Source organism: Nothoprocta perdicaria, unplaced genomic scaffold (assembly GCF_003342845.1).
Source record: "Nothoprocta perdicaria isolate Ctin4 unplaced genomic scaffold, notPer1 scaffold_52, whole genome shotgun sequence".
NCBI classification, from domain to species: domain Eukaryota; kingdom Metazoa; phylum Chordata; class Aves; order Tinamiformes; family Tinamidae; genus Nothoprocta; species Nothoprocta perdicaria.
The window spans coordinates 945246-958407 of record NW_020455777.1 but is presented as its reverse complement, the minus strand read 5'-3'; the positions used below and the strand labels follow the sequence as shown (position 1 = coordinate 958407).

General features: G+C 40.0%; 1 protein-coding gene across 1 annotated transcript in view; it reads right to left on the bottom strand.

The window, feature by feature from the left end:
• The window catches only part of TXLNB (taxilin beta), a 28945-nt gene extending 18043 nt beyond the window's left edge, over positions 1-10902 (bottom strand). Inside the window, exons 1-3 of the mRNA XM_026048193.1 lie at positions 10449-10902; positions 8852-8943; positions 3227-3397 (exon numbers count right to left, since the gene is read on the bottom strand). Coding sequence (XP_025903978.1) covers positions 3227-3397; positions 8852-8943; positions 10449-10902 — 717 coding nt within the window. The remainder of the gene's footprint in view (positions 1-3226; positions 3398-8851; positions 8944-10448) is intronic.
• Positions 10903-13162: the final 2260 nt, after the last annotated feature.

The window sequence follows — 13162 nt, the reverse complement described above, 5'->3', positions numbered from 1 at the left end:
CYGCCTACTCTGTTGTACTGGAGAAGAGCAGAGAGTATTTTGGAAGATTTTGTCTCTAGTGGTTCTTGCGGCACTTGTATGAAAGTCTTTTGTTGCTTAATGTCTGGAAGCAGGAAGGGCAAGGGACTGAGATAGTTATGTCACTACATGATTCTTAGTAGCCACCAAATGGCCAGATAATTGACAAAACATGAACACAATGCAGATAAATTAGGTTCTATTGGTATTAGCAGGGTTATTCTGTATTGCAGTGGGAATACATTCTATTATTTCAAGGACTTTTATTCTGCTTTTCTTGGAGGGAGAATTAAAYATCTGTTTTCTGCCATAAAGTGTAACCACAAGGAAATAAACTGAATGGCTGGACTGTAAGTAAAATTTTGAGCCAGCATCCAATATTAACCAGAAATTTTCTTCTCTGATCTGCAGCTCTGCATTGCATATTCATCACCATTTAGCTGCACCAATCCCCAATTTATGGGAATTCCATGCACTAGATAAGTGAGGATGACATTTACGCGATGTGTTGTGCATGTAATGTACCACCTGGCAAGTCAAAGGAGATGACTCGTAATCCAGAGTAGGCTAGGTTTCTCCTTTGCTTTYGAAATGACAAAATCTCTTACAGTTTTTTATTTTCTACTCTAAAAGTGCTAATCCCAAGTGCTAAAAATATATTAGTCAGCTTCTCTGTCCTGCCAAGAGACAAAATAAGAATGACTAAAGTATGAGATTTTAAAAATAACACATGTGGATTCTCCTGTTTTGGGGCCTCCCCGTACAGTCATAAGCAAAAGGAAAKTACATTTATTTAAATAAAAAGAAGATAAGATTCTGAAGATTCACAGATCTCCAGAAGTTAAAGCTTAAAGACAAATATTCTGAGAACCATGGTACAGTTTTTAGACAGGCAACATTAGACAAAGTTGTCAATTGCCTTTACTTACTATTTTAATTCTTATTCATTTTGCAAATATATTTTGTTCTACTGTCTTATTTAACTTTGCTTTCTCATGCTGAAAAGATAAGAACCAAACAAAGGGTAATATTCAGTGCRTTTTAAAAAGTCTCCAACTTCTGAGAAAGAAGTGGCCAAAATTAAAACATTTCTCCATTAAAAAAATGGTTCAGGCTTCAGGCTTGCCTAAATGTAAAGACGAAATGCATAGTGAACTATCTAAATGCAAAGATAAAAGAAAAATGATGTTTTCTAACAGTGAGATCAATAAGCCTATAATCATTTATGAAATGAAAGAAAAATTATTAGAGTGAATGGAGGTTAAATCAGGAAAGATTCTTGTTTCTSAGAATTCATATATATAATTCTATACATAGCATAACATTAGGTATTAGTTAATTAAGTAATAACATTAACTTCATTAACTTGTATTCAGAAAATGAAGATCACATCAGAAACATATTTCTTGAACCTAAAACTTATCAAAAAACTTGATTGTATTATAAATTTCACTTTTAAATGGCATAATACAACAAGTAATCAGCAAATACGATATGGATCCTAGCMCTTTGACACTTTGAAAATTTCCTTTACAAACTAATAACAGAGACAATTTATGCTGTGTCAGCAGCCTTCCTGTCTTGAAGYTTAATGTCTTGAGGTGAATATTCCTCTGATTATCCCTCACAGATCATTTGCAAATGCCCAAGTGCTCAAATTCTATGAAAAATACCCACCATCCCCTGTGAGTCATTTAGTGAAAAACACTGAATTTGCTCATATGGTGTTCAAATTTTATTTTCACRCAATCACAGAATTACAGAATTACAGAATAGTTGAGGTTGGAAGAGACCTCTACAGACCATCTAGTCCAACCCCTCTGCTCAAGCAGGGACACCCAGAGCACAGGGCACGGGGCGGCATCCAGGCGGGTTTGGAAGATTTCCAGAGAAGGAGACTCCACAACCTCCCTGGGCAGCCTGTGCCAGGGCTCTGKCACCCTCACAGAGTAAAAAAGTTCTTCCTCATATGGAGATGGAACTTCTGTGTTTCACCTTGTACCCATTACCCCTTGTCCTGTCACTGGCCACCAGTGAGGAGAGTTTGGTCCCATCCTCTCTACGTTCCCTCTTCAAGTACTCAGATCCCCTCTCAATYTTCTCTTGAAGATCTTGATCAGATCCCCTCTCAATCTTCTCTTCTCCATGCTAAATAGGCCCAGCTTACTTAGTCTTTCCTCATAAGATAGATGCTCCAGTCCCTTAATCATCTTTGCCGCTCTCCGCTGGACCCTCTTTAGAAGCTCCACATCCTTCTTATACTGGGGAGCCCAGAACTCCAGGTGCAGCCTCACCAGAGAGGTAGAGGGGCAGGGTCCCTCCCTTGACCTGCTGGCAACACTCCTCCTGATGCAGCCAGGATCCCATTGGTCTTCTTGGCCACGAGGGCACACTGCTGGCTCSTTGTTAACTTGSCAACCAGGACTCACAGGTATCTCTCTGCGGAGTTGCTTTCCAGCAGGCCAACCCCTAATTTGGAYTGATGCCTGGCGTCATTCCTGCCCAGGTGCAGGACCCTGCACTTGTCCTTGTTGCACCTCATGAAGTTCCTCTCTGTCCAACTCTCCAGCCTGTCCCTCTGAATGGTAGCACATTTTCATTTGGTCATATTTTATTCTGACCGTGCATATGTATTCACATGTACTGTCTCAGAGATATGAAAAGATAAGTTCTGGAAAATCTAGCTACTATATCTTAAAATATGAATTTCCCAGCTGCCTGCCCCAGTTTTGCCACAGCAGTCAGCACAGGGACTGTGTGCCTGTACCCATGGCAGCCCAGCTCTCAGTCCCATGCCTTAGCTTACACTGGTGCTAAAGGAATGCTCAAGCTGGACTGTGAGCTGGAGCCAAGCCTGGCACATGGCAGTAATCCTTGGCAGAAGGCAGAAGAGAATTTGCCAAAGCAAATTCACCAGAATTGCTCTGCTAGTACTACTGATTTTTCTACACTGAGCTCCCTGACAGTGCAGGAAGGGCTTACAGCTAATGTASATGAACTCAGCATTCAAAAGCTCTTGGATATTTCCAAAGACGGAACATAAGCACCTTGGTGTAAATGCGCCTGAAGATTAGACTGAAGCTTGGCTACTATAGTTACATTCTGTATGTGCAGATGTAAATGTGCCTTTTAAATTGATATTCTTTCAGTCTGGTGAAGTGCCAATAGCATCCTTCAAACTTCTGGGCACCTTGATAAGGCCACTAACCTTCAGGTTTTTATTGTGCCTCTGGAGCTCCCGGCACAGGCTCTCCAGCTTGCTGCGGGCAAGGATGGCTCGACTGTGTTCACTCTGCAGCTGGTCCTTCTCTTTGATGACCTGCGCCTGTCTCTTCTGTAGGTACTTCAGCTGCTTCTGCTCAGCACGATGCTCTTCGAGCTAGGGTAAAAGCAAAATAAAGTGGAAAATGAAAGAAAAGAAAATCATAGAATCTCATAATGATTGAGGTTGGGAGGGATTTGGAAGATCATCTAATCCAACCCATGTACACAAGCAGGGTCACCTAGAGCATGTTGCACAGGATCATGTCCAAGTGAGTTTGAAGATCTCGAGAAAAGGAGACTYCACAGCCTCTGGGCAACTTGCGTCAGTGCTCTGTCATCCTCACAGTCAAGAATTTTTTCCTCAAGTTCAAGCGGMACTTCCTGTGCTTCAGTCTGCGCCCATTGCCTCTTCTCCTATCACTAGGCAGCAGTGAAAAGATTCTGACCCTATCCTTTCGACACCCTACCTTATGACATTTATACCCATTGGTAAGAGCTCCTCTCAGTTTTCTCTTCTTGAAGCTGAAGAGGCCCAGCTCTCTCAGCCTCTTCTCATTGTTGCTCCAGTCCCTTGATCACCTTTGTACTTTTGCACTGAACTCTCTTCAATAGCTCCATGTTCATCTTGTCCTGGGGAGCCCCGAACTGGATTTCAGATATGGCGTCACCAAGGCTGAGTAGGGGGGAACATCATGTCCCTTGAGCTGCTGTCAACACTCCTTCTAATGCACCCCCGGGTACCATTGGCCTTATTGGCTATAGGGGCATGTAGCTGGTTCATGGATAACTTGTCTACCAGGATGCCCAGGTCTTTCTCTGCAAAGCTACTCTCCAGYAAGTCAGTGCCCAACTTATACAGGTTATTCTTTCCAAGGTGCAGGACCCTACACTTGCCTTTGTTGAATGCCRTGAGGATTGGGCAGGATGAATATATCTGTGGATGCATAACTCCAGTTTCCTAAAGAGATGGCAGGGTGTGTGCTGTTGTGTTTGAGGATGTAGAGAGCCAGCAACAGAATTGCTAATAGCAATCCCACAGAGACTGTCTTCCCACACAAGGCTATTATTGGCTGTTTTGAAAAATAGTTCATTTTGCACTGCAACTCATTTGCAGTGCAGTGCAAATGAATATAGCACCAGAAATGTCCAAGAAGAACCTTTTTCCCCCTGAAGCTTTTAAATATTTTTTCTTCTTTTATTTTGATCTACATTAGGTCTGCTTTCTATATTACAGACATACCTATACATTGTAAAATATTTCTAAAGACCAAATATATTCTAGTTATTGATGACTACAATATGCAAATCCTAATAATAATGTTATTATTAGCATTACAACATATAATAATAGAGTGCTATTAGTATTAATTATTATCTATAGTAAGCCTGGGAAAGTTTGGGAGTGCAGGTGAATGATACACAGCTCAAACAAGAAGACAGTCATCAGGAATAATGTTATACACTTTCTCTGCTCGATAATATATTTTCTGCAGATGTTCTGTAATTTATGCCTACAGTATAGAGCTCTGTGTATTATGAATCAAATCATAGCTAGTCATACTGCAAAGCAATGCAATCACCAGCTTGAAGTACATTTGCACTTTATGCTCARCTGTCAGCATGTGTATTGTTGGGTGGTGTTACCCCTGTTAGAACAGGGCTTTTAAATTTAATCAAGCTCCACTAACTGAAACCATTTTTCTAGTATTGTAGGAAATAAAATAGACTCTCTGTAATTAAGGCTGAGATTTGTTTTTCTTTATAAGTTTGATTTTGGCCCTTTCCACTTTCCTTTTAAGAACACAAAAAAAGGTTCTTTTTACTCCACATTTTGCATGCACAGCCTGTGGTTAGCAGATAATGCTTTGTCCAAATTTTAGATGATTCACTCAAGCTGTGCTTGAAAAAGTGGGCTGAGAATGAAATAGGTCTTAATCATGAAGTGAAGAATCTTCCAAACATTTTCTTTTTTCCTTAAAAATGATTTGCCTTAGAAATTTGTATTTGAAAGTTTCCAGGAAAATAATCTAAGATGTGATGTTACTTTTGCACTGAATAAAGGAATTCACTGATAAGTAGGAGTAATAACAATAAAAAAAGAGGTTCCCAAGCATAAATTATGAAAAACAGTGAAACATTTGCTAAAACAGCTGCAAATAGAAGGAATCCTTATCTTTGCAGGCTGATCGAGAGAAAGAAMCTCTCAGTTTAGGAAAAAAAAAGTTTTGTCTTGAAGCCATTGCAGGCGATGACAATATTCACATTTACGTGTTATCTTCCAGTTCTTTCACCCAGAACTTGCAAGACCCTCAGGGCCTCTGAAACTAAACCAGTCACAAGGCTGGTGTTTATGCAGCAAGTATTTGTAGGCAAAGGCTAAAATAAAGCACAATGTGATTTACTAAACCCAGCCACTCTGGCTGCACCAGTATCAGTGAATCAAATGTTCTTYGATGGTGAATAGTGTGGCACTGCTCGTGACCAAATGCCTAAGTTCTCTTCTTCTCCTCTCCCCCTAGAGCATAGCCTCATTCACACTGTTAGTGAATATTGCCCTTGCTGTTCCCTGAAGTCTTTCCAGGCAGTGTTCTCATTGCTRGAGACTGTGCTAGGGCATGGGCTAACAGTTAAATAGCATATGGCTAGATGTGAAAGGCCGGGCTTTGCATAGGACCTAACTCAGAGACAGCCTTTGAAGCTACTGCTAACACCACTGCTACTTAATCTGGCTGAAGCCAGCCAGATTTCCAGCATCCATCTCAGCCAAACACGTTGCTGCACTGTCCCCTGGTCTCTGCTAGAACAATTACCCATGCAGACATGTGGTTAACCAGAGCAGAGAGTTGATCYGGATGGAAAATCACTCATCAGAAGCAAAAAGAGGCCTGAAGTGTGCAACTGGGACAGGCAAAGGGGTGCAGGCAGTGGCAACTGTGACAACGAAGTGCTAGCAAGCTGTTAATCACATTAGCTCCAGCCACACTGAGTGAGCAGTGCAAGCACTTTCCAACAAGCTTTTAGTTATCTTTATTAACTGTTTTATCTTAGCRATATTATGCCCAGGGAGGTTGTGGAGTCTCCTTCTCTGGAGGTCTTCCAAACCCGCCTGGATGCTGCCCTGTGCCACATGCTCTAGGTGTGCCTGCTTGAGCGGGAAGGTCGGACTAGATGATCTCTAGAGGTCCCTTCCAACCTTGAATATTCTGTGATTCTGTGATATTATACAGACTGATGAAGCAGAAGACCCAGTGTTCTTCTTCCAGCATCTTCTCCTGCATGGGTTACTGTCAGTATAGCCCATGTTTTATATTCTATTCTGGCAATACTTCAATGAAGCAGAGAGTACATTGTAAAAGAARCCCTATTTCAGTTAATCTGTGAACATAAAGTCCCTTTAAGCATGGCATAAATTACAACTTTGCAGAAACCAATTTATAAAATTAGAGGATTTAACATAMCACAAAAACAAAGCAGAGTTTATGATGAGACTTGGACACATCTGTACATAAAACCAATTATAAAGCCAATGTTCTGCTCACRCATTTTTAAGTACTGCCCAAGCTGTCAAAATACTGCAGTCTTTCATTTATAAGATTTGTACAAATTATGGTTGTTCAGCCCTACTTAGAAGAAAGCCCTTGATCTCAAAATATCCTATCTTAGAAAGTGTGGAAAGAACAGAGAAAAGTAGTCAGGTAGCTGGTGTGGCTGTAGGGATAACATCRTGGATAACAGGCTATTTGACTGTTCATTTCTCTATATTTCAGTTTCTCTAATGATTAGTCTCAGTTCTCTTTTTTTCTGATTTTCTACTGCCTATCATTTTATACTAAAATTTGTAATATTTTTCTTCTGATTAAATTACTGATATGTGTTTAAATCAACAAGCACAAATATAGATTTTTTTTTTTAAATTACAAAATTTTAAATTAAAACCGAAGGAAAAGGTTTGAGTGCCAGTCATCCTTAACAACTGTGGAGTGTCAAAATAACTTCTGAAAGCAGAGATTCCACTCATCTCCTCTCTGTGCTGGCTTGATAATGTAGAAACACTTCAGATCTCCATTTGTATTCATCTGCCTAAGGAAGCACACAGTGAAGGGGATATAAAAGCCTTGGGCAGACCCATTTACAAATTACCTGCTATTGATTTCTATCGTTTTCCACTATACTGGAGAACAGTTTAAATCACAAACTTGACCTTCTGTCTTCTYCAACTGTATCAACGGCTTTGCTGATATTATTGCAATTCTTACCTCTACAGTATTTTTCCTCCAACATGATTTTTTTTTTTCTGAAGAGTAATAATCTCTTTAAGCAGGTGCATGGCTGCAGTTCAGAGTCAGGAAGGATGAACAACATAAGTACAGATTTGGGGTTCTCTGTCATTCTTGGGTGTTTTGCATTAGCACATGCTACTGAAAAGCTGCATCTGTCTTATCTTTATTAGCTRTCTATACATGTTAACCATACTGGAGTGTTGGTTTGAATGCTGTGCTATAAGATTCAAAGCTTGTTGGATTTGCATTGCCTGCAGAGGAAAAGTCTGAAGCCAACTTCTTTTGAGGTCCCGCCACCTTATAAGACAGTGGATTTACCACAGACAAGGATCAGAGCGTGGACCAGGATAAAGAAGGTTTGGATGATCAGAGGTTTAGTCTTTTCTGGGAGCTCACAGTACATGTGAAATTTTAGATTGCACTAATAGGATCCAAATCTCCACTGCTTAATTTTATGAAAATTAAGTGCAATATGAAACACTATTGAAGACTTTGCATTACCCACTTGGTTTTGCTGTTGAAAATGGTGTAAGATGCAAGTAAAAGGAGAATCATGAAGAGATGCTGATAGAGAAAATGCTTTGTGTATGTGACATTTAACTTAGCTAACCAGGTATCCTATAAACACTTTAAAAGGTCATTGATTTATTGCAACACCTGTTACATCAAGAATTGAGATTATATGAACACCAGTGAATGGACTGGGGGTGCATGAAGTGAGAATTTGGTATAAAATAATCATGGATATTCTGTTGWTGAAAGCAGTTTGTATGACAGGAGAAACACATGGATCTTGGAGAACTGAGAGATATTTAGAGGGTTAGAATAGAATATTCCTGAAAAAAAATGAAATTATGCTTAGAGTGTTAAAGACATATATAAACTTGTAGAAAATTTATTAAGAAAAATGATGAATAAACAGACTTAATAGTCTTTTTTTTTGTTATGGTTGAAGTCTCTCAGCTGCTGAATCCATGCCCTCAGTTATGCTCTGTTATCCCAGAAGTATTTACAGAGTTTACCTTGAACTACAAACATATTGTATGTATCATCAGCTTTCCAAGATCCGCTTCCAGATTTAATCCAAAGTCAAGCCTGTCTTCCTTACATTTTTCTTTTATGTCCTGCACATCCATAATTTGTTRTTTAACTCTCAGAATTATCTGGGGACATATTTTATAGGACAGACTCTGCTACTAAATGAAGTCTGAACATGTTGCATGATATATGTTTTTTTACAACTTCCTTTATAAACACTTTGCCCGGATAAGAACCGATGCTATACTAACCAGTTCTGCATACTTCTTAAATAACAGGTCCAGCTTCTCCTCTGGTGTATTCAGCTTGTTTAAACTTTGCATCAGTAGCGTGGCTTCCTTCCCTTAAAAAACGAAACAGACACTTAATGGAAGAGRTGGTTTGTAGCTGATATTCCTATGGATTTTTAGTGTCTTTCTTCCCACAAGACAAAATGTGCTTGAATTTTCATCTTTTCCAGAACAGAGTTATGTGCTATCTTCTAGCTATGAGGGTGGATTCTTAAATATGCTAATGGCACATAAACAGCTAGTGTTACTGAAAAGAATTAGCTTTTTGTCACATTATCTGCTTTTCTTTTAACATTTTTGTAACATGACTGGGTCATGCAGGTGGTACAGTTGACTGGTATATGAGAGAAAGGACCTGAAYTGAGAAAACCCAAATGCTTCATCTCATCACAGTTGCAAAATAAAGCTGGTGTCTCAACTTCTGCTCTGCTTAATCCATATAAGATATAAAGAAGAATGAGTAAGGCATGGAGAATATGGTGAAAATGGAAACAATCAGATAGTAGTGGATATTACTAACCAGGTCTGAGATATATGATAGTGGTGTAAATCACTTCCCTGACATGGTAAAGAGATTCTAGATGCCAGAGACAATACATTAACTCTCCAGCAGCTATCTTGGCATACGTAAGCCAAACCATTGTGCAGACACCGTTGTCCTTCTTCAAGGCTGATAGTTTTAGTATTCATTTCAGTTATGAGTACAAACTGGAGCTTTAACACTATTTGTCCTTGGAGTCTTGTGTTTAGTCCATTGTCTGTAAGAATGTTCTGCGATGTCTTTTCTGTAGGATGACTTTTCTGTAGGTGTAGTCTGCTGTTGGATTTGAAGTCTCATGCAAATGAGATGCTTGAAGATTAGTAGGAGCTAAAGGTAAGAAGGTAAACAAATTGCAGACAGCTAGACTGGAATGTAACAATATTGCTCTCTAGTGGCTGCCAAGCAGAAAAGATAAATTTTATGAAATCTCGTAAAGACTTCTATCTAGCTAAATTAACCTGCTGAGATCAAGGAGAAGAGATTCTATGTTTTGAAAGAACAAGCATATTGGCTGTGATGAGTTCAGAGGTTTCCTGGATGAAAAATAACCTGGGTGTSACAGAGAATTTGTTCTGTAACTTCCCACTTTGGCATTCTACATAGAAGCACCATTAGCTCAGTTATGATGGTGAAAAGTCATACTTAAAGAGGCAGGGTAGAAAATAATATACTCGTCTATAAATAAACTGTCAGATTTTCCTTAGACTAAGAGGCAACATCCTTGTCTGTTCCAAAGACACATAGCTTTGGCTAACTACTTTGTGTGGCCCCGTATAATATAAGAATCCTGTGATATAATAATATCTTCAGCTTTCATATTTTTAAAAAGACTAATATCTGTAATAGCCAACATGCCAAAAAATATTAAATAAAAATTGTAACAATCATGATGCTTTCCATTGGTGTCTGGGAAGTTTCTATTATCCGTGGAAAGCTTAGTGTGGGAAACAACAAGGACTGTAGTGGTTTTACTTCTGTTCTAAGCAATGGATTTCAGAGCTGCTATATAATACTTGCCTAGTCCTTTCAGGATTTTCTTCTCTAGCTTTTGCTCTTTGCTGCCACTGGGCTCTTTTGCTCTTGAAGCATCTCCAGGAGCTGTCTTCTCTTTCTCACTCTCCTCATTTGTGTCTTCATATTCTGCATCCTCGTTACTGGCTGATTCTCCTTTTTCAGGCTTGCCAGTCCCTTTAGCAGTGCCTTCCTTCTCCATCAGACTAGCAGCGGACCCRTAGGTTTTAATAATGTCCTCCAGCTGCCGGCTCAGCTCCTCCGAGATGTCGCAAACTGTTGTTCCTGGCGGGCCACTGGGCTGGCCCTCCGGAGATGGAGCGGGTGGCTGGGAGCTGGAGGGGGGTTTCTCCCCGTTTGGCTCCTCAAGGCCATTCTGCTCAGGCAAGGTGGACACGCTCTCCTTAGGAGTGAGGGGCTGCTGCTCAGAGCAGTGATCATAGGACTGGTTGTTCTCCATGCTTGGTACAATACCTGACGGCAAACAAATGTAGGGTTAACTTAAACACATGAAATCTAATCATTCACAAAGCTTGTCTAGCACATGAGTGCTTTTGTGGGGAATTTAGGGACCACAGCTTATCCCTTGGCTTTGGCTTAATTAATATGTCACACCTACATCAGCAACCAAGGTGTTTAATCTGCAGGCAGAAAAGCAAATTTCATACCTTCCAGGAGGAACAACCTGCACAAAACCAGTACTTTAAAAAAAAAAAAAAATTGTCAGTGATACCTAAAATGACACCAGACATTTATACTATTTGAATACATTATGTGCCATTTTTCACTTTTTTCAGTTTGTTTAGCTGGGATGCTGGCTATTGACATCTTCAGCATGTCAACAGCCCCATTCTCATTTTCTATTTCTCACCTGTTGGCACATTTTGAATCAATAATCACCAGTCACGCTCCAATCACGTGGTGATGAGCACGTCAGAGAGAGCTTCGCAGGTCCTTGCTCCCTAGAGGCTGGTCCTGCAAGGAGTGGGCAGCTCAGCAGCATCTTTGACCGTGAGCTATCTGAAAATTCAGCTTGTAGAGAAAGCAGCTCAGAGCACAGGCTGAGCTGTCTTTACTACTGCATTGCCCTCCAGCAGTAGCGCAGAGGAGCAGTGCATGCATCTGTCTTGTTGCTGGAACTAGTCCACACAGCTGCTTGGCTACAGGCTTGATGCTATTTATAACCCTGAGCCCTTTCTATCTCTGTCTTAGACTGATTTTTGTTTATCCTTTGAAGTATATGATTTACAACAATGCCAGTCAGGTATCTGATGAGGAATAAAGAGAGGAAGATTGCTTTGTCGCCTCTGTTCCGGTGTGTAAGGTAGTTGCTTTCTTACCCTTAAAAAGACAATTTGCTTTGAAAACAAGGAGCTAACAGAGTAACATTTTGTTCCCTGCTCAGTTGACACTAATGTGTATTTTCCATGGCATCTAAATTGCTGCAGTTTTCAAAATCATAAACTCACTTGGCCAAAGGCAGTGTATGATGATAAAGATGCAATTTATTGCAATACGTGACTCAGCGTATATTATTAAGCTCTTAGCAGTCAAAGTGATGTTTGGAATTGCAGTGACTGCCACTACTAAGGCAACATATCTCGAGATTTCTTTGCCTAGCTATTTGGTTGTGTCTACTGATAAGATAGCTGGACATCTGTGTTTTATCAACTCTACCAATTATTAATTGTGGGCCCATAATTGAAAGCTTTGAATACAGTTCAGGATGTGCCTGTTGCCTGTGAGATGTTCGCTACAAAGAAATGCCCCTGAGTCCTTCCAGAGGTACAACTCGATAACATAAATGACTTGTGCAGGTAGTTGGAGCTTGTCTCATGGATGTCAGATGGCTGAATTTGATATTTTATTTCTTGCTTTTGGCAGAGTGACAATACTACTGCGAAGTGAACTGAAAATTATATCTGTAGGATTTGATGTCTAAGTTAGTCTAATTTCTATTGAAAAAGTAAGTCCAACATGTGTGATTGAGGTGAATAATTCCAATTAGTATGAATATTAAGGTATAGCTTGTGATCTTGGTTTAACTGGAGTTGCCAATTAATTCTAATTCAGTGTCATTATTGTATATACTGAACTAGAAGTTCCACAAAATATGTGCTTATTTCTAACATGTTCAGACGAGATTTTACAATTATATTAATTTGAGCTGTTTGACAGTTGGTTGTCAATCAAGTAGAAAAGCTGGAGTCATCAGTTCTTGTCTAGAAAAATGTGTGTCTATTTCAGAACAAAGTTTCATTAAGCATATCCCTAATAAGAAATAGTTATTTTTGTAATATATTCTCCATAGAAGGCAAACTAGATCACTAAATGCTCTATTTTCATGTATGAACTTCTCTTCTGCTTATGTGTCCATTTGTAACTAGGCACAGGTTGACATGGTTCTTGCTGCCAAAGCCTCAAGCACTTCTCGTTCCTAGGAGTTCATTTGGTTAAGTGAATGAATTTGCTGGCAGAATCCAAGGCCAGCACCTTCACTGCTAAGAGCTGTTGTGAAGAAAGCTGGAAGGGCTGGCCCCTTCTTTCCCTTGGAGTTGCTTTTCAGCTTTACTATTAGCCCCATGCATCATAGCTGGTACCAGCAACCCCTGTGCACAGTCTTAGACCTCCCTGACTCTGGCTCGGAGCCAGACCTGCTGGCTTGGCTTCCCAACCTGCCCTTGGACCTGTCTTGTCACTGAGGATGTGCTGGGTGATTG